This window comes from Camelina sativa, chromosome 11 (genome assembly GCF_000633955.1).
Source record: "Camelina sativa cultivar DH55 chromosome 11, Cs, whole genome shotgun sequence".
Lineage (NCBI taxonomy): Eukaryota > Viridiplantae > Streptophyta > Magnoliopsida > Brassicales > Brassicaceae > Camelina > Camelina sativa.
This window is the reverse complement of record NC_025695.1, coordinates 9,944,949-9,968,562: the sequence shown is the minus strand read 5'-3', so window position 1 is coordinate 9,968,562 and position 23,614 is coordinate 9,944,949. Positions and strand designations below refer to the sequence as shown.

At 36.3% G+C, this 23,614-nt stretch overlaps 2 protein-coding genes and 2 pseudogenes across 3 annotated transcripts; 3 read left to right on the top strand and 1 right to left on the bottom strand.

Annotated features, from left to right (window-relative positions):
• LOC104727799 lies at window positions 1,074-2,921 on the bottom strand (annotated as a pseudogene).
• Window positions 4,127-5,800, top strand: LOC104722676 (probable aquaporin PIP1-5). Its single transcript, XM_010440882.1, has 4 exons — window positions 4,127-4,529; window positions 4,790-5,085; window positions 5,194-5,334; window positions 5,501-5,800. Exons 1-4 carry the CDS (start codon window positions 4,199-4,201, stop codon window positions 5,594-5,596), a joined length of 864 nt encoding a protein of 287 aa, XP_010439184.1. The 5' UTR covers window positions 4,127-4,198; the 3' UTR covers window positions 5,597-5,800.
• On the top strand, window positions 6,007-13,670 carry LOC104722677 (annotated as a pseudogene).
• On the top strand, window positions 21,394-23,225 carry LOC104722675 (tetraspanin-5-like). 2 transcript variants are annotated; one of them, XM_010440878.2, is made up of 4 exons: window positions 21,394-22,055; window positions 22,174-22,493; window positions 22,595-22,642; window positions 22,835-23,225. In XM_010440878.2, the coding sequence occupies exons 1-3, from the start codon at window positions 21,564-21,566 to the stop codon at window positions 22,626-22,628; spliced, it is 846 nt and encodes a 281-aa protein (XP_010439180.1). In that variant the 5' UTR covers window positions 21,394-21,563; the 3' UTR covers window positions 22,629-22,642; window positions 22,835-23,225. The 2 variants fall into 2 exon arrangements, with proteins under 2 accessions (XP_010439180.1, XP_010439179.1); XM_010440877.2 differs by lacking the exon at window positions 22,835-23,225 and having other exon boundaries at window positions 22,595-22,756.

Here is a 23,614-nt window from a genome sequence, read left to right as displayed (position 1 = left end):
TTTAAGCCAAAAAGATTAATTATAAAAGAAATATAATTTAAGTTTAAAAAAACAGATTTAAGTTTTCATCTCATTCATTTTGTTCAATGAACCCCAATAAATATTGGTTGGAAAAACATTAAAGTCAAATGGTGACTTTCTGAATGAATAGAATTGAAACATACATTCAACTCATTCATTCAATTTGGTTGAAAAGACAAGTGGCCAATACGTTTCAAATTAATGAATATCTTGGGCTTAAGTAGTTAATTAAAGGTTACAGAAAATTACAAGGCAAAGATCTTGACAAAATTGGTTTTATTTGTATCTATCAATCTAAGATAAGAAAAAGGATGTGGAAATCAAAAAGCTTCAAGTTCAGAAGATCTATATTTTCTTTTACATCTCAGACGGTAAAAACAAGAGAGAGAGTTAATGTGCAAAGATCATAAACATAAATCTTAACTACTCATAAACCCATCAACTGGTCTCCTTAAGAAATCTCATGCTTTATAGTTAAATCGTGTCGTCTTCTTGAGACGGTCGAGACATGAGACAAAGAAGCGTTAACAACAAGGTTAAAAGAAACAAGGAATCACGCAATTTCAATGTTTCAATTGCATCAATTGGTATCAGAGCCGCACAAATTCTTCTACGCAAGTGAAGAGCATAGCGTGTGGCTCTGACAGCAATTGACGTGATGGAAACCGATGGAACTATTAAAAAATCGTACAAGACCTAATATGTGTATAGCTCTTTATATATATATATATATATATATATATATATAAAGTGGTAAAAGAGATTAAGCAAAATCCTAACCCTAACCCTAACAAGGGCCGCCTTCACTATAAAAATAATAATGTTGAACTTAAACTTAAATTAATAGTAACAATTAGGAAAAATAAAATCTAAAAAAATATTCAATTTGTTTATTTAAAAAAGAAGACAAAACTTTATCTTAATATGAGATATCTACCAAACGTTTTTTCCTAGAAAATTGAATGTTAAAAATATATTTATCAGATTAAACATAGGTTTACAATATGACTAGTTATAAAAAAATAAACAGAGGACAAATATTATACCAAAATCTATAAAGTTCTTAAAAGACAAGGAAACTTAAATGTGCATCCTCCCGGTCCGCCAAATAAAATAGCTCTTGACCAATATTCACCAACACCTAATATCTTCCTCACGTTATTACAGTTTGGACTGTTTGCGTATGTCTTTAAAGCTGACGCTATAGGACTCGAAACTACTTTTGTTACATCAGTGATTACTTTCATACCATTCACATAGGCTGCTTTCTTGAAACCCTCTTGTGGGAAATGTCCACTTCCCATGCTTGGGCTCTTATCTTTCACCGAACTATAAACTTCTCCTCCCCAAATCACCGCACTCGCTCCATCAGCTAAACCTTTAGGGTTGAACAATGATCTTGGCCAGTATCCAATTGGCTCGTCATGTAGCAAAAACCACCAGTCTCCTGTAACATGATCCTAGTTAAATCAAAAAGCAATAATTGTTAACATAACCTTCACTTTTCTATATAAGTTTGAAGAAAACTATCTTATACACCTGATATAAGCTGATTTCTAGATGATATTGTTGACCATCATAAATGGAAACTGGTTGGGCAAGGGCTCTAATTGCATATTTGGTGCTCACATGTACAAACCCAGGACATAGTGCATTGTAGCAACGAGTCTTATTATTTCCATCCGCCTGTTTGAATCAAAGATTTAAATAGTGAAGCTAGGCTGATTTTGATAAACTTACAGTCCAGTAAGTGAATAAGAAACTTTGGTTCTGATGTAGCCCTGGATACACCTAAACAGAGATTGGTCGTCGAACGTTTTGATTGTAAAATAATTAAAAATAGGGTCTGGACTTATAATCCATCCAGCAGAGATGCTTTGTAACCGTTTGTTGCATGCAATAGTCATAGCCGCAAGACTAAATTGATCAGGTGAGACGTATGGATTCCATATGTTAATGTTTCCTTTTGCTCCATAATTGTAATCTTTGTAACTAATTGTGGCAAACTAAAAACCAAAGAGACACATAAATAGATACTCAAAAAAATTATAAGCATTGTGCACAAGTTAAGATGGATCTGAATTCAACTACGTATGTGTAACAAAAAAAATGATTCTTACATGATGACCGGTTAGATCAATTTTATTTTCCTTTGAAGAAACTTGTCTTGGATAGTTGAATCCCAAGGATTTCAAACGTTGAGCATGTATAAGATCTTCAATCGTAATCCTTTTGACAATAACTGTCCCAACTGGACAACTTATGTCATCTTGTTGAAGTGGCGAGGAACTAGATTTATGAGAAGTGATGTTATATGTGGTCCATTTAGGTATAGTTGTGGGATTTAACTGCATATATATAATATTTCAATTCATCAAAAAATTAGAAGAATTTTATTGAGATGTATTTGTGTTTCTTAGGTTAAAAACCTTAATAGAATGGTTCTTGAGCATAGGATGATCAAAAGCTAGCTGTTTTTGAATGTCAACGCAGTCCAATATATAACCATGTCCAGTCTGTTGGAAAGAGAAGTAATTAAGAAAAAATTGATATGTTCTGAAAAGAAATGCAAGTTGGATAGTTGCACTTCTAAAACGGCACCACATATATATAAAGTTCTCAACATTCAACACTTTTTTGTAATGATTTTAAAATAATATCGAAAATTTAAGAAATGAAATGGCTACATTTACTTGAAAGCTTTTGATTGCAGGTTTATTGATATGGTTGAGTAGCTTCTCCATATCTTATTTCTCCTCTTTCGAAGGTATTGTTTTGTGACTCTCTCCAACTAAAATGAGAGCTATTGTTGATAAAGCTAGCAACATAAGCTTATTGGAATACCTCATGATGAATCAAAGGATCTGAAACTATATTTTTCAGAAGAAGAATGAAGCAAAAGCAACTATGATAAATATTGTGTCACATAAATTAAATCTGAGACCATTAATAACCAACAAAGAACCTATACATAGTAACTGACAAGTGTCTCTGGCTCTATCTCTATATTGCCCATATGTGGATGCTAAGTGAGATCTTTTTAAAGAGACTTTTTGTATTTCGTTAATAAAGGGTAATCCATCTAATTGCATAAGAAAAAATAAAAGATTGCATGCTCAGTGGGTCAAAGCCTAATATAAAAAACCAAAACAGTGGTAGTAGTAGTAGTAGTGAGCACAAAAAAACTGAAATGAACCATGAGTTAATTTTAGGTTTGGTTTTGTAAACCGTAGTAAAAACAGGATACAGTAAACTGTCGTATTTAGTCTGCGGAGATGATTAGAAAGAACCATCTTTCATTCAGTTGAGATCTAGAAGTAGTTGAAGATCACATTCACTTTCATTATGCTGATTCAAGTATCTCAAAACGAAAGATTTATAAGAAACAAAGAGTCAAAGAAAGCCTTCACACCATAATGAAAAGAAAAAAAAGCAATTTTAATGAAGCATTGGTAGATAAAGCATCAACATTCTCGATGTGATGTGAGGTGTATCCTGCCCACTATAATATCCTTGACATAATTGATAGAAACATTATTGTTAGAACTGTCCACATCATTTGAGCTGTAACATATTTTGTATATAGCAGTTGCTTAATCTTATGTCCATCTTCTGATATGCATCGTTTTCGCTCCTAGTTGTCCAGTCCATTTCAACTACCTACTCCTAATTCTTATTTTCTAATCATATCAACCTTAATTATGAAGCTCAAAGACTAACTAATTAATAAATAACCGTTAAGAACAATTAAACTATTTTAAAGTCCCACATGAAAAATGTAGGTTTATCAACAAAAAAAAAGTGATGATTAGCTCAACCGACTATAAAAAAATTGCAAACCATCTAAACAAAATTGAGAGTGACTCTTATGAACATTTGCAATTAACATGGTGTATTTCATATAGGTGAAGGTATTTAGACCAAATTCACTACTTTATTTGTATAATTAATTATCTAAACATTTCAGATAAATTTAGAAATTTGCATAAATAACAAATATAATATTTGTCGAAATTAGCAAATAATTGGCTAGCAAAAAAAAAATGTAAATTCAAAACTAAAAACTATTTTCTCCAAAAAAAAAGAACCAAACTATAAAGCCACACACCGGTCACCAAATTTACAAATTGAAAAAAAAAAAAAAACTCAAATTGGAGATAGAGAGTGAGAGAGAAACATGGAAGGCAAAGAAGAAGACGTGAATGTCGGAGCCAACAAGTTCCCAGAGAAGCAACCGATCGGCACGGCGGCGCAGACGGACAGCAAGGACTACAAAGAACCACCTCCGGCGCCGTTATTCGAACCAGGCGAGCTCAAATCTTGGTCTTTCTACAGAGCCGGCATAGCTGAGTTCATAGCCACGTTTCTTTTCCTCTACATCACCGTTTTGACAGTGATGGGCGTCAAGAGAGCTCCCAATATGTGTGCCTCTGTGGGAATCCAAGGCATCGCTTGGGCTTTTGGTGGCATGATCTTTGCTCTCGTTTACTGTACTGCTGGAATCTCAGGTTCAAGATTCGTTCTTGTTCTCAATTTTGTTTAAAGTTTTGGACTTTTAGTGTAAGGAATCTGAAATTAGGGCTAATTGGTTATATAGAAGAAAGTTTGAAACTTTTGAGTCATTTCCTCAGTAAAGATTGAAACTTTGAGTCCTTCTCCCTTAAAAGTTTGAAACTTTTGAGTAATTTCAGTTTTGGATTCTTTTGTGGCAAGAACATAATCTGATTCTGACTTGTGAGTGGTGAAATTGATTTGGTGATGTGAACAGGAGGACATATTAATCCGGCGGTGACTTTTGGTTTGTTCTTGGCGAGGAAGCTGTCTTTGACAAGAGCTCTGTACTACATAGTGATGCAGTGCCTTGGAGCTATCTGTGGTGCTGGTGTGGTTAAAGGGTTTCAGTCAGGGCCGTACCAGACTAATGGCGGTGGAGCTAATGTGGTGGCTCATGGTTACACAAAAGGTTCAGGTCTTGGTGCAGAGATTGTTGGAACTTTTGTTCTGGTTTACACTGTTTTCTCAGCTACTGATGCTAAGAGAAGTGCCAGAGACTCCCATGTCCCTGTATGTTGCTAAGTCTCTTTTTCTCATTGGAATTAATTTGACAGTCACATAGGCAAAAACTCTTGGCATATACCTTATGTGTTGTTCCGATTATCAAACATTTTGCAGATCTTGGCTCCGCTTCCAATTGGTTTTGCTGTCTTCTTGGTGCACTTGGCTACCATCCCAATCACTGGAACTGGCATTAACCCGGCCAGGAGTCTTGGAGCTGCCATCATTTACAATAAGGATCATGCTTGGGATGATCATGTAAGTTCCTCTCTTTAACTCATCAACGGCTGTGATAACTGATAAGTATGAATTGCATCACACATCAAGTGTTTAGATGGGGGAAACGGTTTAACTAAGTTGCTATTTAGATCGAAACTGAAATTTCCCTTTGATCTGTTGTTTATTCTGGTTTATGTGTCTGCAGTGGATCTTCTGGGTTGGTCCATTCATTGGTGCTGCTCTTGCTGCTCTGTACCATCAGATAGTCATCAGAGCTATTCCTTTTAAGTCTAAGACATAAAGCTTCCGGCATAATCTCTGATCATAATCAATCTAAGAATATATCAACTTTTCATTCTATGTGCATTCCTCATGATTCTTCTTATGTCTCTCGTATGTGATTCTATCACTGGAGTTTGATGTTGGAACATTGTATATATATAAATTATTTATCTATCCTTGTTACATTGTATTGTATGTGTAAATAATAATGTCAATGGAATTTTATCTTGAAAGCCTACTTATAGTACTAATCTCAGAATCGTTCGTATATATATCACTGGGACATAATATATTTGGTATGTCTGTCTTTTTACCTTTACAGATGCCTTTCTTCATCAAAGCAGAAGAGAATAGGATTCCTGTAAGTCTCTTTCAGCGTTAGTTCTTTTATGATTCTGGAACTTTGAAGCATAGCTGTTACTGTCCCTTTTTATCTCCTCTGTTTCAAATCTACACCCACACGGCACTTTTGGCACCTTTATGTGGTCATTTGAGAGCCAAGTGAATAGCATCCCTCGGTTTATAATGGAACTGAGTCTTTGCTTTTCTGAAGTTCTCTTTTATGATGTACCTGTGTAATTGCAAGAAACTAGTTGTGTAATTTCCTGAAGAGCTAGTGTAGACTTGTTACGGTTAACGCATATAAATAGCTCCACTTCGTGAAGAGAGCCAAAGGTGAAAGAAAAAGGTAAACGTGAGGAAAAAAACTGGTCGGGCAATTAGTTTTGGTTTTTTGATTTGTTATGCATGAAGAAGGCATGTCAATACTTCAATTTCCAGTAATGTTCAATCAACTGGAAATTGAAGTTTTATTGTTTGAAACTATCGGCGATCATTAATAATTCTAGATTTCTAGTTGAGGCTAACTTGTGAACTCTTATTATGAATAGCTGTCATGGCAACCTCTAAAGTCCAACAATTCCAGCTCATAGAAGGGATGGAGCTTCAGGTCTGTTCTTTCTGCTGTCCTGCTGGAATTTATAATTTCAGATTTTGGACTAAATCTTCGTATCAATTTAGATCACTGTCACTGGTCTACCGAATGGGAGCAGTGTAAGAGCTGAGTTTCACATTAAGAACTGCATTCACACATGGATTCTCCATTGGGGTTGTATTTACCAAGGGAATAAGTGAGTGATGAATGATCTTTAAGACAGAGTTTATACTTTAAATATCTGTATGTTTTGACTTATGTTATCTACAGCAACTGGTTTGTCCCATCTGAACATTCCTCAAAGCAAGGTGCATTGCAGACTCCATTTGTGAAGGTCTACATAACCCTTACATTTCCTGCTTATCTACAAGGTTTTATCTAGAAGTCAGTTTTTTTCAGCAAAGTATTTCTTCTCTATACTGCAGAGTGGGAATGCTTATGTAGTGTTCCTTGAGTTGCGGGATCCAAGGGTACGTGCGATTGAATTTGTGTTGAAAGATGGTAGCCATAACAGATGGTGCGTAATTCGTTCTTTTCTATAATTGAGTCATACTTGATACTTGTGTCTTCTGAGAGATGAACGGGGTGCAATTCACGTCTCTACTTGATGCCTAATGGAAATTTCAGGTTGAAACAACATAATGGAAACTTCCGGGTTGAGATTCCCTGGAATGATCTGCATGCTCATCATCGGATTCCAAATAATCTGATAGAAAGAAGAGCACATAAGATATGGGACCGGAGGGGCCGTCCCCAAAGTTCTGCACGTGAACAACAGGTAAAATTAGTCCATTTAGTATATACGCTGATCTATTTCTTAAGTAATTCTTTACTTGCTTTGCGATGTAGCTTCTGCTCTAAACTACTCATCTATGTGTTTATGACTTGTAAAGTCGGTGCTGTCTCTCGTATCTTGCATTTATTTCATTTCAGATAGACTATGACAACGCAATAAGAGAGCTCCAAGCGGAGCTCGCTAGAGGAATATCTTTGGACGACCTGCACGCTAACTCTACAGTACCAGTGGAGAAAGAAGTAACCAGTGAGCCACATCAATCAATGAACCAATCATGTCGGCGGAAGCATGATGTTCAGAAATGGTTACAGAAATATGCCGAACCAATCAACAGAAATGGAAGTGTGCAAAGTACAGTCCTTGCCGAACTCTCCAAGAGATCTATCGGCCAAGAAAATGTAGTTTCACAGAAAATCTTTCATGTCAGACATTACGAGATCACGGTTTGTAATACCACTTGTTTATACAGTCAATTCATTATTGGTAGCTTTTAATAACTGCTAGATAATTTCTGGTTTATGTAATTTTGTTAGGTTCTCCAGAGAGATGTTAAGGGAGATTGTCGCTTATGGGTTGCCACAAACATGGCTGGTCCAACAGTTCTCCATTGGGGAGTCGCCAAGTCTTCTGCAGGAGAGTGGTTGGTACGATGTTCTTGCTTCTGTAAATATGTCTTATCACAATCTTCTCAATAAAAGACTGATTTGTCTAACTCTAAATAGATTCCACCACCTGATGTGTTACCTGAGAAATAAAAAATTGTTCATGGAGCATGTCAAACACATTTTACCGATATGTCGAACAGAGAACACTCTTATCAGGTAAAACATGCATTGAATATTTTTTTACAGCGATTGCCGTCTTTTGTTTTAAAGTACTTCTATTATTACTTTTATCTACTAACGCTTCTCATCTTTTTCGCATTGGAAAAGTTTATTGATATAAATTTAAAACAAGTCGGTTTTGTTGGTATCCAATTTGTGATATGGTCTGGAGGCTACTGGGTAAACAATAATGGAGCCAACTTCGTTGTAAACCTGAAATCAACAGCCAGTACCAGGGGTAAGGTGAGTTAAGGCATCACACCGTCAGTGGAATGATAATGTTGGGATGTTGTTATCACTGTATTTCACTTTTAAAACATATTTATTCTCCTGATCAGCTTGACGTGGATGGAAAGTATATTCTCAAATGGTTGCTTGATGAAATATCTGGGCGAGAGAAAGAGGCTGAGAGATCATTGATGCACAGGTAAGTCAAAGTATCTGAAACCTAATTTTCCTTGTTAGATGTTAGTGAAGTTTCTGATATGCATAGCTTGGCAGGTTCAACATCGCAACAGAGTTGACCGAGCGTTGTAAGGATGAAGGAGAAGGTGGTTGTATTGCTATAATGGTGTGGATGAGGTTCACGGCCACCAGACATCTCACCTGGAATAAGAACTATAACGTGAAACCTCGGTAGAGCTATTGTTTCATTGGCTACTTTTAATTGATCATATGTCTTCTTCCTTTAGATCAGACTTTTTATGCCTCAAGTCTTTTTATGCAGGGAAATTAGTGAAGCGCTAGAAAGATTCACCAATTTGATGGAGAAAATATATTTGCAGCAACCAATAAAGAGAGAAATTGTGAGACTAACTATGGCACTTGTGGGTCGTGGAGGTCAAGGTGATGTTGGGCAGAGAATCCGTGACGAAATCCTTGTTATTCAGGTATGCATATAGTTCAACATCTCTACAGCTAAAACTTTCCTAGTCTTGTTAGAGTGGTTTCTTTTTTCGTTTTTAACCTTTACTTGTCTTTATTATCTTTTGTTAGAGAAATAACCACTGCAAATCCGGCATGATGGAAGAGTGGCACCAAAAGCTGCACAACAACAGTAGCGCAGATGATGTGATAATTTGCGAGGTACATACATATATGATGAAATATGCTTCAAAATGAAGTAAGATACTCACATCTATAGATTGGTAAATCAGAGATGTGAGATCTGTTTAGTTTTGCTGTTGTAAAGATCAGCATTTTTTCCCATGATTTTATACCTGGAGAATCTCTGATGAGTTTTATTCTTCTGCCACAGGCTCTCTTAAACTATGTGAGATCTGAATTTAGGATCGATGCTTACTGGCAAACACTAAAGGCCAATGGTATCACAAAAGAAAGGCTTGCAAGTTATGACCGCCCCATAGTATCAGAGCCTCGTTTCAGAGGTGATGGCAAAGAAGGTCTCATCCGTGACCTTACAATGTACTTAAAAACATTAAAGGTATTAATAATAACAACCGTCGTATCCCTATTTTCTGCTAGCAATTTCACCCTAATTTTCTTTTCCTGATCCATTAAAGAATTCTTTGGCGCAAACTGTACTTGGCTTAGTAATTAAACCCAACACTATTGTGATGATGAACATATATCCCTCTGTCCTTCATTGGATTATGATTGCTTTGCAATTGGGACCGATAATATCAGGAATATAACACAACAACCTTTAGCTTCCTCCTCGAGTTTCAGTATCTTGAATATCTAAACGAGCTGTTTTGTACCTGCCTTTGTAGGCAGTTCATTCAGGTGCAGACCTTGAGTCTGCTATTGATACGTTCCTTTCTCCATCTAAGGTAAATAGTTCATGATCCAAAAAAATTTGATTTCTGGGACACATATCCTCAACAACTGTACCTTGTTTAGAGTAATACCTCATCCTTTCATTTTCTTTTTCAGGATCATCATGTCTTTGCTGTCAATGGTTTATCACCAAAATTGCAGGTACAATATCCTCATAGTATCTTTCCAGTAAGATATATATTGTACATTATAAAGACATCCAAAATCCTAACAGAGCGTCCATTTCCATTGTATGGTAGGTTCTACTAAATTTGGTTAAGAGGCTTGTCCACGAAGAGAACACTGATTCCCTAATAGAGGTTCTAATAGCACATATCCTTCCTATTGCCAGTCTTATTCCGTATTGTGTTTTTTTTTTATCCTTATGCCTGCTTTGTTTTATGCACTTTTTCAGAAGTTAGTTGATGCTCGCATTGAGTTACACCCTGCACTACGAGCACCTCGTCCGAGGGCTAAAGATTTACTATTTTTGGACATTGCTTTGGAGTCGTGTTTTAAAACAACAATAGAGAAGAGACTCATCTCCTTAAACTTCAATAACCCACCAGTATCTGTTATTGTTGTAGTTTAAAACTAATTCACTTTTCCTTGTAGGCAAATATTAGTCTTTACACCTAAGAGTGAGGTATGGATTGATTTTCTTTCTCCCTCTTTTGTAACAGGAAATTATATTTGTCATCTGCGTGGTGCTTGAGAATCTGTGCTTATCTACATTTAACAATGAAGAAATTATCTTCTGCACAAAGGCATGTTATATCTTCTAACTCTTTCAAAGATTGACTCTCAGTGTTCTTATACGAATAATACTTGTGCTTCTCTTTCGCGTCTAGGATTGGTACCGTGTCAGTGAGACTTACAGACCTCATGATGTTCAGTGGGCATTGCAAACAAAAGCCGTCCTTGACCGTTTACAACTAGTATTTGCAGATAGATGTCAGCATTATTTTCGATTAATAGAGCCTACTGCAAAATATCTTGGTCAACTGTTACGTATTGACAAGCATGGGGTATATTTCAATTAGACTCCACTTTCTTCTTTATATAATAAAGTCTAAAAGTTGATATATATATAGTAATAGAAATCCATTTGGGTTTCTTATTTCAGATTGATGTTTTCACTGAAGAGGTTATAAGAGCAGGACCAGGGGCCGTTCTATCAACTCTTGTTAACAGATTTGATCCTTCTCTCAGGAAAATGGCGAATTTAGGCTGGTAAGATACTTTTTTGAGCTTAAAAAACAGACTATAATTCAGACTTACTTCATGTAGAAGGTGATTACTGAACCTTTTTTTTATTTCTTTTTTGCTCTAAACCAAATTGTATCTGGTTGAGCAGTTGGCAGGTTATCAGCTCAGCGGATGCATATGGGTTTTTGGTTTGTGTAAATGAGTTGATTGTAGTTCAAAATAAAGTCTACTCGAAGCCAACTGTAATTATCGCTAGTAAAGTCACAGGTGAAGAGGAGATCCCTGATGGCGTTGTTGCTGTGCTGACTCCTAGTATGATTGATATCTTGTCTCATGTCTCTATTAGAGCAAGAAACAGCAAGGCATGTACTATTTTCTGATCCAATATATATCATTACACAATGCTGCAAAAATAGGAACCAAGATGTTCACATTTTACATATATGTCCGCTTCTCAATTCAAGTTTGTCTGATGCAGATATGCTTTGCTACATGCTTCGATCAGAATGTTCTTAGGAATCTCAAGTTGAAGGAAGGGAGAGCAATATCTATTCATACAATGTCTACTGGTTTACGTATCAGGTAATCCAACTCTTATGTCGTCACTGTTCATTTACGCTAAAAGATGGGTTTTCTGATATCTCTGAGTTTATATCACTTGTAGTGATGGCAACATCTCTGATGTCTCTGTCCGTCATATTTATATTTCTTCGGTTCCACGGGGAGTGATCTCTAAGGGGAAGAAGTTTTGTGGCCACTATGTGATATCATCCAAGGAATTCACTGATGAAATGGTAAGTAAGAACCAGATTCGTGAAGATAAAAAAGTTATCATTTTGAGAATACCATTTGACTGAGTTTTTTTAGGTTGGTTCAAAATCATACAACATCAAATTTCTACGAGAAAGAGTTCCATCATGGATCAAGATACCTACCTCAGTTGCTCCTCCGTTCGGCACATTTGAGAATGTACTCGCAGATCATTCCAATATGGTATAGCTAAACTCAATGTTGCCTTATCAATTTCTCTTTTCTTGAAACTCTTAAAAAGTTTTGTACCACATGATCAAATCAAATCCTCATTGAGTTTGTGATACAGAGCCCTCTCATATATTTTATTTTTGTCGGATCCATTGCTTTTCAGGATGTAGCACGCAAGATTTCTTCCTTCAAGGATTCTCTTAACAGAGGCGATCTGACAAAACTTAAGGCGATTCAAGAAGTTATTTTACAAATGAGCGCTCCAATGGCTCTGGTAATTTTGGTCATATAATTGTTTTTCTTTCTCTCTGTTCATGATTTATATGTATCACACGTTGGGTTTTTAAATATTTGGTAGAGAAATGAACTGATCAACAAATTGAGAAGTGAAAGAATGTCGGGTCTTGGAGATGAACCAGGTTGGAACCGATCGTGGATGGCAATCAAGAAGGTAGGAATCTCTTTGTATGTATGTGTTATGAAAAGAACCAAGTGCATTCCTGATCTTCACATCTCCACAGGTCTGGGCTTCAAAGTGGAATGAGCGAGCCTATGTCAGTTGCAAAAAAACTAGGCTTGACCATGATGCCGTTTGCATGGCGGTGCTAATTCAAGAAGTCATATGTGGCGATTATGCTTTTGTCATCCACACAAACAATCCTGTCTCTGGTGACTTTTCAGAAATATACACAGAGGTAAAAGAACTTGTTCCATATTTAAAAATTTTGGGTAAAAAAAACCAATTATCACAAAACTGTGTGTTTCTCAGGTTGTGAAGGGTCTGGGAGAGACCTTGGTTGGAGCATATCCAGGACGAGCAATGAGCTTCATCACCAAAAAAACGAACCTAAAGTCTCCAACTGTAAGAAACAAAAAGATTGTATTTGTCTCTTTAAGTTTCAGTTATAAATGAATAGAATTTTAATAAAGTGAGTGGTTAATTTTGGGTTGTACAGGTGATCAGCTACCCAAGTAAGAGGATAGCTCTGTATTCTAAACCCTCAATCATATTCCGGTCAGACTCAAACAATGAGGATCTCGAGGGAAACGCAGGCGCTGGACTTTACGACAGGTTTGTTTATGTTATGTGTGTTTCTCTGTTTTCAGTCTTTTTTTCGGAACTCAAACAAAAGCTGAAAAAGGGTGTAATTGCTGCAGTGTGATAATGGATGAAGCGGAGGAAGTGGTGGTGGATTACTCAAGGGAGCCACTAATAGTGGACAAAGCCTTTCAAATGCGCCTGTTCTCAACAATTGCAGAAGCTGGAAATGTGATAGAGACGCTCTATGGTTCTCCTCAAGACATCGAAGGTGTTGTCAAAGGTGGCCATATTTACATCGTCCAGGCTAGACCCCAAATTTAAGCTCTCTCTTGCTATTTCTCCTTTACCATTCCCTAAGTTTTCAAACAAATCTTATAATTACACTCCTGATACAAACATTGACTCGTAATAAATCAGTGTGTTGAAAAATCACAGATTGTGTGGGGTTGTATGTAATGTAATGAAAGAGGATATAATGCAATGATAACTCAAAAAAGTATTAATAAAGAGGTGAGAAAGTCCCGCCAATGGATATATTAATAAACATAATTTTTTATATTTTAAAATAAAAAATAAATTTTAATATTTGTTTTTTTTTTCTATTTGTTGCTTATCAACTTTCGACAGGAATATTTGTGTTCTATTATTTCTCATTTTGTGTAATGTTGAGGAATGAGATAAAAAATTATGATTTTTGAAGAAGGAAAATTAATATCATATTTTTCCTCGGAGAATAGTACAGTCGTTTGTATTCGGTTTCTCATACCACTGAGACTAACAAACTATTTTTGCAAAATAAATCCGAATTTACTATTTTAAAAGACCAAAAGCGGATCTGACTACATTGATGATTCATGATCCGACCTAGGATCCGCGTGTATGTCTGATAAAAGGAGGGAGAGAAAGATAATTTTATCCGTAATTTAATTTAGCCATATGATCCCAATAGTATGAGTATGTTAATTTTTACAAAAATTAAAATTGTTTTTGTAAGTGTATTTTCAAATAATAATAAGGATATGCCATAACATGATGTTGTATTTTGATTGGTTAATTACTATAGTGTTGTATTGTGACATAGCATAAATAAGAATTTTTAAAGTTAAAATCACTCGGTCGAGATTTGGAGATGACAGTTATATTTTTTTCAAAAGAAATATCCACGGTATACATGTGAATTTTATTGTGGGTAAAAGGTGCAGCAAATTATATAACTAATAGTAGGCACCAAAATTTATTTCGATCATGGTTAAGTTCTAACTATAGATAAAATGAAAGGTTAACATTCTGTTTTTTTTTGGCTATATATACGGTGTCACATTTTTTTTTCTGTATTCTTATTGTTTTTTTCAAAAAAGAGAAAAAGAGAAAGGAGAAGAATAAAAAGGATAATACGAGAGAGATGGAGACGCTTGCAATCAAAACCATGGAGAAATTTATTCCATCGCTAGAAGCAATCTACAAGCAGTTTTTGGTGGACAGAGATTTGACTTATTGCTGGTTAGTGTTCTCCAACATGGAGAAAGTTTACAAAGAAGTCTAGGATCCGACCATAGTTGCAAAGACTATTGGTGAGCTTGGTAAACTAGTTAAAGCCAAGACATCCGAGGGAGAAATGGACGAAGCCATCTACCGTCAATTCGTGAAGGACAGGGATGTGGCCTACATCCGGGAAGTGCAATACTAAAATTGGTTGTAATAAGTCAATGTATTGTTGTAAATATAAGAATGCAATAAAATTGAGACATATTTTCTATTGTTGCTATTTGAATGCTGCAAATTGATGATATTTGTTGAACATATATTGCAAATTTTGTAATGAATAGACTTATTACTATATATGTCGTATTAATGCAACATTTTTTGTAATAATTTTGTCGTATAATTGTGACGTACATTTGCAACTTTTATTTGTTACAGACGATTGCAGCATAAAAAGTATAGCAAATATTATTACAAATTTACAACGAGGTAAAATATTACAATATGTGTTGTATTAATGCAATAATATTTGTGCAACAAATTAGTGGTGTAGTAGCGACATTTCAAATGCAACCACAAATTGTCGTAATTAAAAGCTACGTAAAATATAAAATAAAAACTTTTTCATATTCGTTATCTCATATATTTTTTTATTTTATGACGATGCTCCAAACAAAAAATGTTGCATATATTACTACTGCAAATTTTTTTCAGTGCATTGTTACAACAGTATATAGTCTTACAAATTTTGCAAGACATTTTTGTATGTTGTAAAAATGTTGCTAATTTGTGATGGAAAATAGCAACATAAACTTTAGTCGTTACTTTGCAATAATTTTGTCATAAAATTGTAACGTGCAGTAAGTATTGCAAAACTATAGTAAAACTTGTTACAAAATTTTCACGAATATGATCATTGCAAAAATTATGTTGCAATACAATTATTTTTTTGTAGTACAACATGCAGAAAGCATACAAAGAAATCGATGATTCAGATATAATTGAAAACACTATTGAGAACCTCGATAAGCTCCTTGAAGCCAACAAGAAGGCTCGTGACTCTTCTGCTGGTGGGAAGAGGTCTGAGAGAGAGATGGGCAACGATGATGCGGATCAACCCAACCCAAAGAGGTCGACTCTCTCAGCCCATAGAAGGCGCCGTAATAATAATGTGTCTTGTTTGTTTTATGGTTTTCGTATAATATTAATCTTCAGAATCTGGATTCTTTATTTCGGGATTGTTTGTTATGAAATAACAAATGGTCAGATTTATATGTGAAAGTTGAGGTAAGGCTTAACTTTTTTTATTTATAATTACTGGATTCAAAACAAGTTTGTTACCATGTTAATGGTACCTGTTTCCGTGTGTGTGACCATCTTGTGACAAAACGTCGAAAATGGCATCTTATGAAAGAGGATATAAAACGTTGTCGTATAGGCAATTAATAAGAGGCGAGAAATGGATACTGCTCTCATGGCTACAACACCACGCAGATGTCTTCATGCTTCGATTCCTACGGTGTCACGTTCGCCGCCGGCGATTTATGAGATAGGTTTTCTTAGGGAGAGATATAAATCCGATCCAGAAATTTACCAAAAGCTCAGAGAATGATGAATCACAAGCTAGAAGGTGAAAGAGATAAGAATATCACCTCGGAGCAAAGGATTTGATGGTGGTTGATGATGATGAGTCGTGTAATAGAGAAGAGATGTAAAAAAATATTATTATTTGATTAACCTTCATGTGCGGCTGTATGCCTTACATATATAATAAAGTTGCAATTCCGGTTTACATAGATACCGGTTAATTAGGGGAAATGAAATACTGAAAAGTAATAGTTAAACCAAATAAATAATAGAACAAAGGAGAAGAGATGGTTGAAACGTGTGATTCCTATCACAATACTCCCCTCTTCAAAGAGTTCTTGTTCTCAAGAATCAAACGCAGGGTATTTGCTAAAAAAATCTTGATACTCCCATGTAGCTTGATCTCGAGATTGTCCATTCCACTGAGCAAGAATTTTAGTGACTGCTTTTTTGTGCCTTTGTATTGTTTTCCGGTCAAGAATGAATTCGGTTTCCTGCTTGGTTTTGAGAGAATTATGTCTGTAGGGTTGGAGTTTGAGATAGACATGATCTCCAACAATGAATTCCCAAAATGACCTACGAGAATATGTTTGTTGTTTCATTCTGTTTTGTGCTCTGAGTATGTGAAACTTTAGCATGTTAATGATTTCTTCCCTATGTTGAAGGTTCCGATCAACTATGGCAGAAGAACTTTCGCCGGGCAAATAAGGCAAGTCCACTGGAGGTGGCTGGCTGTAGATAACCTCAAAAGGAGAGCAGCGAATAGCATTGTAATATGTAGTGTTGTACCACCACTCAGCTAAAGGTAACCATTTGCTCCAAGTATGTGGGGCATCGGCAGTCATACATCTTAAATAAGTTTCCAAAGTCTTATTAGTTACCTCGGTTTGTCCATCTGTTTGTGGGTGATATGCTGTAGAAAACTTTAAATCCACACCATGAACCTGAAACATCTCTTTCCATACTTCACCCAAAAAGGTTGGATCTCTGTCACTTACTATATCTTTAGGCATACCATGGAGCTCGAATATGTTATCCAGATACAACTGAGCCACATCAACGGCTGTGTATGGGTGAGATAAGGCTAGAAAGTGAGCGATCTTACTTAGCCTATCAATAACAACTAGAATACAGTGTTTGCTGGATGATGGTGGTAGTCCCTCAATAAAATCCATGCTGATTGATTCCCAAACACTAGTGGGAACCGGTAGAGGCTGCAGTGAACCCGGTTTGGCGGCTAAGTCATACTTATTCTTTTGGAAAACGAAACAATTTCGCACGTAGTTATGGACTTCTAAACTCATTCGTGGCTAGTAGAATAATGACTTCACTTTATGTAGTGTGGCGTCTCTGCCTGAATGCCCCTATTGCTGAATCGTGTAACCACTTATTAATGTGAAGCTTAACCTTTGTGTCATTGCCAACTACCAACTTTCCTTTTCTTCTGAGTTCATCATTAGTATAAGTAAACGTAGGATGAGATGCTTTGTCAGATTGGAGCTCAGTGATAATTTTCTGCAAGTGAGGATCAGTTTTCCATAACAACTTGAGAGAGTCGTAGAATCCATGATGAGCTTGAGAAAGGGTGATATGGAGAATTTGAGACCCTGAAACTCTTGAGAGTGCATCAGCTGCACAATTTTCCTTTCCTTGCTTATATTCGATCTCATGTGTGTACCCCATCAGCTTAGATAACCACATTTGTTGAAAGGGAGTTGTTACTTTCTGTTCCAAAAAAAAATTCAAGCTTTTCTGATATGTCTTAATAAGGAATAGTCGGTGGGCGAGATAGGCACTCCACGTTTGTACAGCGTGCACCACTGCCATTAATTTTTTCTCATAAACTGATAAGGATTGATGTTTAGGACCTAATGCTCTACTAATGTACCCAATTGGGTGTTTATCCTGCATCAAAACTGCACCAATTCCAGAGTTAGAAGCATCTGTCTCTACCACAAATAACTTGTTAAAGTCAGGGAGAGCTAGAACTGGAGACGAGGTGAGGGCTGCCTTTAGTGCTATAAATGCTTGTGTAGCTTCTGAATCCCATAAAACTCGTCCTTCTTGAGCAGAGTGGTTAATGGTGGAGCAACAACGCTATAACCCTTGATAAACCGTCTGTAGTAATTTGCTAGCCCTAAGCAACTCCTCAACTGCTTCTTATTTGAGGGAATAGGCCACTGTTCAATTGCCTTGATCTTGCTAGGATCGGTGCTCACACCATCTACAGATATAAAATGGCCCAAATATTCAATAATGGTAGCTCCAAAAGTACACTTGGAAGGTTTAAGATACATTTGTCATTCTTGGAGTATGGTGAAAACCATGTTCAAGTGCTGGAGATGCTCTTCCCACGTACGACTATACACGAGAATGTCATCATAGAAGACAAGCAAACATTTTCTGGCAATACCATGAAATACATGATTTATGAGGCTTTCAAATGTGCAAGGAGCATTTGTTAGACCAAACGACATCACCAAATACTCATAGTGTCCAGAGTGTGTTTTGAAAGCTGTCTTATACACGTTGGATGGTGACATTCTGATTTGATGGAATCCAGCCCTGAGATCCAACTTGGAGAAAAATTTTGATCCACCTAACTCATTTAATAAATCTTCAAGCAATGGTATAGGATACTTATCTTTAATTTTCTGCTTGTTTAGGCCTCTATAATCCACACATAATCTCCGAGAGCCATTTTTTTTTTGACAAACACAATGGGAGAAGCATATGGACTAGAGTTGTACTGAATAATCCCCTATTGCAGCATATCCTTAATCATAGTATCGATCACGTCTTTCTGTAGCGAGGAATATCTGTAAGGTCTTTGATTCACTAGATTGGCTCCAACGACAAGGGGAATCTGGTGATCAAATCCTTCTCTAAAAGGAGGAAGTTTAGTGGGCTCTGCAAACAACTCTGCGTAAGATGTTAACAGAGGTTGCAAAGAAGTTAAGTGTATGGAATCAGTTCTTGTGGCAGAGATATAAGAGAACAAGGCGTCGAGTTGCAGAGATTTGGAGGGAGAATCAGAACCATCTATTTCTCTAAGCTGAAGCAGTGCAATTTGTGGTTCTTGAAGCAACAACTTATTGAGAGAATCACCTCTAATCAACTTACATCCGATTTTTGTAACACCTGGCAAGAAATCTCTAACACCGTTGAAAGTGAACTCCATTCTCAAGTTCGAAAAATTCCACAAAATAGGACCAATAGTAGCAAGCCACTGCACTCCTAACACCAAATCACAACATAGGTATATATATCACTGGGACATAATATATTGAACTGGACACAGCGGGTAACTAATACTGTCAATGTCAATAATAAATTGTTTCCTATATCAGACATGAGAACCACAACTGTAGAATCTGTTATGTTTTTTCTCACGCCATTATCTAGTAGTGATTGCATGTTAGGTTCTGTTCCACATGGTAGGGTTGTTCCAGTAACAGAATCAAAGAACCAAGTCTAGTAGACTAGTAACAAACGGTGCTGTAGAGTAAAGACAGTAAACGGGCCTAGAAAGTGTGAGAGTTCACAGTTCAGTTGTTTATTGCTTTTATTGGAGAACCTTACACTTTCTAGTATAACCCTTGAAATCAAGAAAAATTAACAAAAGTGATCTAGTGGATCAAGAAAAACAAAAGGTCGATTGTGGCAAGAAAAACAAAAGTTGATTAGCAATATCTTGCAATACAAAAAGAAAACTCTGAAACCAATCAATGTTAAAGATGATGATGTTGTAGTTGATCAAAATATTATATATTTTGTTAAGAGTTTTATCTTAACGTTCAAAGTTTCTTAATTATTGTGGCCACATATATTCAGCTTAAGATTTAGTCCTCGGCATTCGGAGGAAACCGAGAAAACCGAGAAGTTCAGTTATCGGCACCGATTGTGCAAGAAGAGTCGAACCGATCGGCGGAATTATTTTGGTAATTTGGTTACCACTTTGGTTCGGTTCGGCAGACAATAACCGAATGGTTTTTCGGTTCTTCTGCAAGCATCACCTAAACTCAAGTTTTTTTCAGGTTTGAGAAAAGTTGCAGAAGCGGCGATGTTAGCTCACGTGAATTGTGGGAATCAATTCTTAACAGGCCTATTAATGAACAATTAAAAGCCCATTTTAATATGTAACATATGACCCAAAAATACTTTTAGCCCACGGTCTATTCCATAAAATAATAAAACTCTAGATCTAAGTTGTTTCCTTTCCATTTCTCTCTTAGCCGCATCTCCTTCTACCTCTTTTTGATTTCCGCATCTCCATCCTCTTAGCCTAACTGATAGAATCTGGGCGATTTGAATTTTTTACCTTTCTTCTTTCAGTTTCTCCATTCTCTGACCTCAAATCCTCCACTTTTTGTTTCCTTCTCGTTATGATTGGTTTGTTTTGCATAGTGCATACATATTGGGTTTGTTTCTAGATTTTTAGGTGAGATTATTGCGCATGGAAGAGGCTGATTTCATCGACAAATATCATCGGTTAACCGAATAAACCGAAAAAAAATTGACTTCGGTTTAATTTGGAACAGATTTTAAAGATGATAACCGAACCGAATAAACCGAGAACCGAACAACCCGAACCGAAATTTAATTCGGGTCAATTCGGCAGCTTTTTTTAGTAACCGAAATTTTGAAAAACCGAAAAACCCAAACCGATTAACCCGAAAAAACCGAATGTCCAGGACTACTAAGATTAATCCAAGAACAAAAAGTAATGTAAAAGGTTGGACAGGGAAAAGTTACTTAATGGTTAAGAAGTTTTGGTTTATGATCATCCCACTTTGTGAAGTATGGACTTGTCTTTATCGATATTAGTACCAAATGAAAGAGGTTTCTTAATCGCCAAGTTCCAACCAAAAACATAAAGCCCACATTTTACGAAAAAGACTCTAAACCAACATTTTGTATTGATATGATACAAAGTTTCAAAGATCCAAAACGATGAAATAAATAAATAAATAGAAGTATTAAAAGAAAAAGGTGAAGCCACTCAACAAAATTCAAAAGTGATGAAACTAAAGCAAGTGAAGACGCATACATTATCACATAAAAAGTAGCAAGCACACCAAGAAATTAGATAAAAAGATAAGAGAATAATTTCATCAACTTTCTTTTTCTTTTGTTTTCTCTAAGATTTGAATTGCAATCATACGTGTGAATGATGTATAACAACATTGTTTTTAATGTATAATATTCTCAAGTATACTATAAAGTAGCTGAATCATATGTGATTAAGATATATATAGAGAGAGACAAGCCAGCAAGAACATTTAGTACACACACACAAAAAAAGATTCAAAGAATCATTTAGTAATACAAAAAAAAAGAGTGATAAGAAAAATGACCAGAATGAGCAATACAGTGTTAGGGTTCTTAAACATCCTAACACTAATTTCCTCCATAGTTCTATTAGGATCAGCTCTATGGATGGGTAGGAGCAAGACAACATGCGAGCATTTTCTTCAGAAGCCACTCTTGATCTTAGGCCTAGCTATCTTGGTCTTATCAATAGCTGGTCTAGTCGGTGCATGTTGTGACGTGGCTTGGGTCTTGTGGGTGTACCTCTTCTTCATGGTCTTCATCATAGTCGCGCTCATGGGTTTGACCCTGTTTGGATTCATAGTGACTAGCCATGGTGGAGGCGTGGGTGTGGATGGTAGGATTTATAAAGAGTTTAAGCTTGAATCATATCACCCTTGGCTTAAGACAAGGGTGATAGATACTAATTATTGGGTTACTATAAAGACTTGTCTCTTAGGCTCAGTCACTTGTACCAAGCTCGCTCTTTGGACTCCTCTTGATTATCTCCAAAAGGACTTATCTCCTCTTCAGGTACTCGTTATAATAATTTCATGTTCTACTCTATTGTATCTATTTCTAAGTTCTATAGTGCTAATATATATTAATCAGAGTTATTAAAATATTATGGATTTATGATTTTTGGAAATAGTCTGGATGCTGCAAACCACCGACGTCGTGCGTTTACAACACGGACACGCCGATACAACAAGACCCGGATTGTTACCGGTGGAACAACGCCGCGACGGTGCTCTGCTATGACTGTGACTCGTGCAGAGCTGGCGTGTTAGAGACCGTACGACGCGATTGGCACAAACTCTCACTAGTGAACGTCATTGTTGTTGTTTTTCTCATCGCTGTTTACTGCATTGGCTGCTGCGCCTTTAAAAATGCCAGGCGCCCCCAACATTATGGCTTCCCTTACGGACGTTACGGCATGTCCAAATCTCAACCCGGATGGGAACAGTCTTGGTGAGATTTTTGTATTAGTGAATGAATGTTTTACAAGTATATATGATTGTTGGTTTTTCATTTCAAATGCTAATTTTTTTTTTTTTTTTCGGGAAATGTAGGTCGAGATGGTGGCATGGAAGAGACCGGTATTAGTGAAAAATATCTATGTAATGGTTTCCAATTTTGCGGTTTAGCTCTTGGCCTCTAATTAAATCTATAAATATTATTTTGTATAGAGCCTTAAGTTTTGATAATGAAATTGCGATCTTCTTTTGGTTGTTGTTGAAACTTGAAAGAGAGTAAGATTTCAGGAAATTGAAATCAAGATTTAAATCTTTTTATTTTATTTAACATCTTAGGTTCTATTTGGGATCGAGTATAGGACATAAAAAATCTCTTTGGCCCAGATATTTATAGTCATGGAGGAGGCCCATCAAAGCATGTAACTAGGATAAAGATAAATCATAAGCGCTTTTCTCATATCGGAAGCTTGAGATGAGACACTCATCTGCTGCGTGCGTAGTATAAATGAAGAAGGTGGTCACTACAGTGAAGTTACTTACCTGGACGGGGTCAACTCAACTCGATCAAAAAGACGAGTGGCTTAGGTTCAGTTCAATTTTTGTTTTGACACCAGCTTTGGAAGGGAACATATTTATCTGCTTTATATGAAGAACCATAATCTCGAAATCGGACATTGTAAACACGATGAAACTAAGTTGTTAAGCAAAAAGACTAAGTACTTTGTGCTTTGTTACATTACTGTAGGAACTAGGTTTCCACAATGAATTTGTTTAAGGGGGGAAACAAATTCAATAGAGTTATCTCTCTAGAAAATAGATCTAAGCCTTGGAATTAAAAGTAAAGAAGTAGAACTCAAAAGAATTAGGGTTTATTGCTAAGAACAAGAGGAGAACTCAATTATTGTATTCGATTCTGGATACCTTACAATGGAGAAGTATCCCCCTCTTTATACATGCTCTAAGATTACAATATATATTCACTTTCCTTATCGGACGAAGTGAGATATGGAAAGCTGCCTCATTGCTTCATTCGGCCGCCGTGCCGAAGTGGAAGTCGGCTCCTTCTTCTTCAAGGTGACACTTTGGCCGAACTGACTTCTTGTTGACCTAATCAAG

Bases quoted from the DNA above. Each gene is read 5' to 3' on its own strand.
- LOC104722676 (XM_010440882.1), top strand. From the start codon at position 4,199: ATGGAAGGCAAAGAAGAAGACGTGAATGTCGGAGCCAACAAGTTCCCA. The intron at 4,530-4,789 runs GTTCAAGATTCG...TGATGTGAACAG, and splicing joins CTGTACTGCTGGAATCTCAG to GAGGACATATTAATCCGGCG. The intron at 5,086-5,193 runs GTATGTTGCTAA...AACATTTTGCAG, and splicing joins CCAGAGACTCCCATGTCCCT to ATCTTGGCTCCGCTTCCAAT.
- LOC104722675 (XM_010440878.2), top strand. From the start codon at position 21,564: ATGACCAGAATGAGCAATACAGTGTTAGGGTTCTTAAACATCCTAACA. The intron at 22,056-22,173 runs GTACTCGTTATA...TTTTGGAAATAG, and splicing joins AGGACTTATCTCCTCTTCAG to TCTGGATGCTGCAAACCACC. The intron at 22,494-22,594 runs GTGAGATTTTTG...CGGGAAATGTAG, and splicing joins CCCGGATGGGAACAGTCTTG to GTCGAGATGGTGGCATGGAA.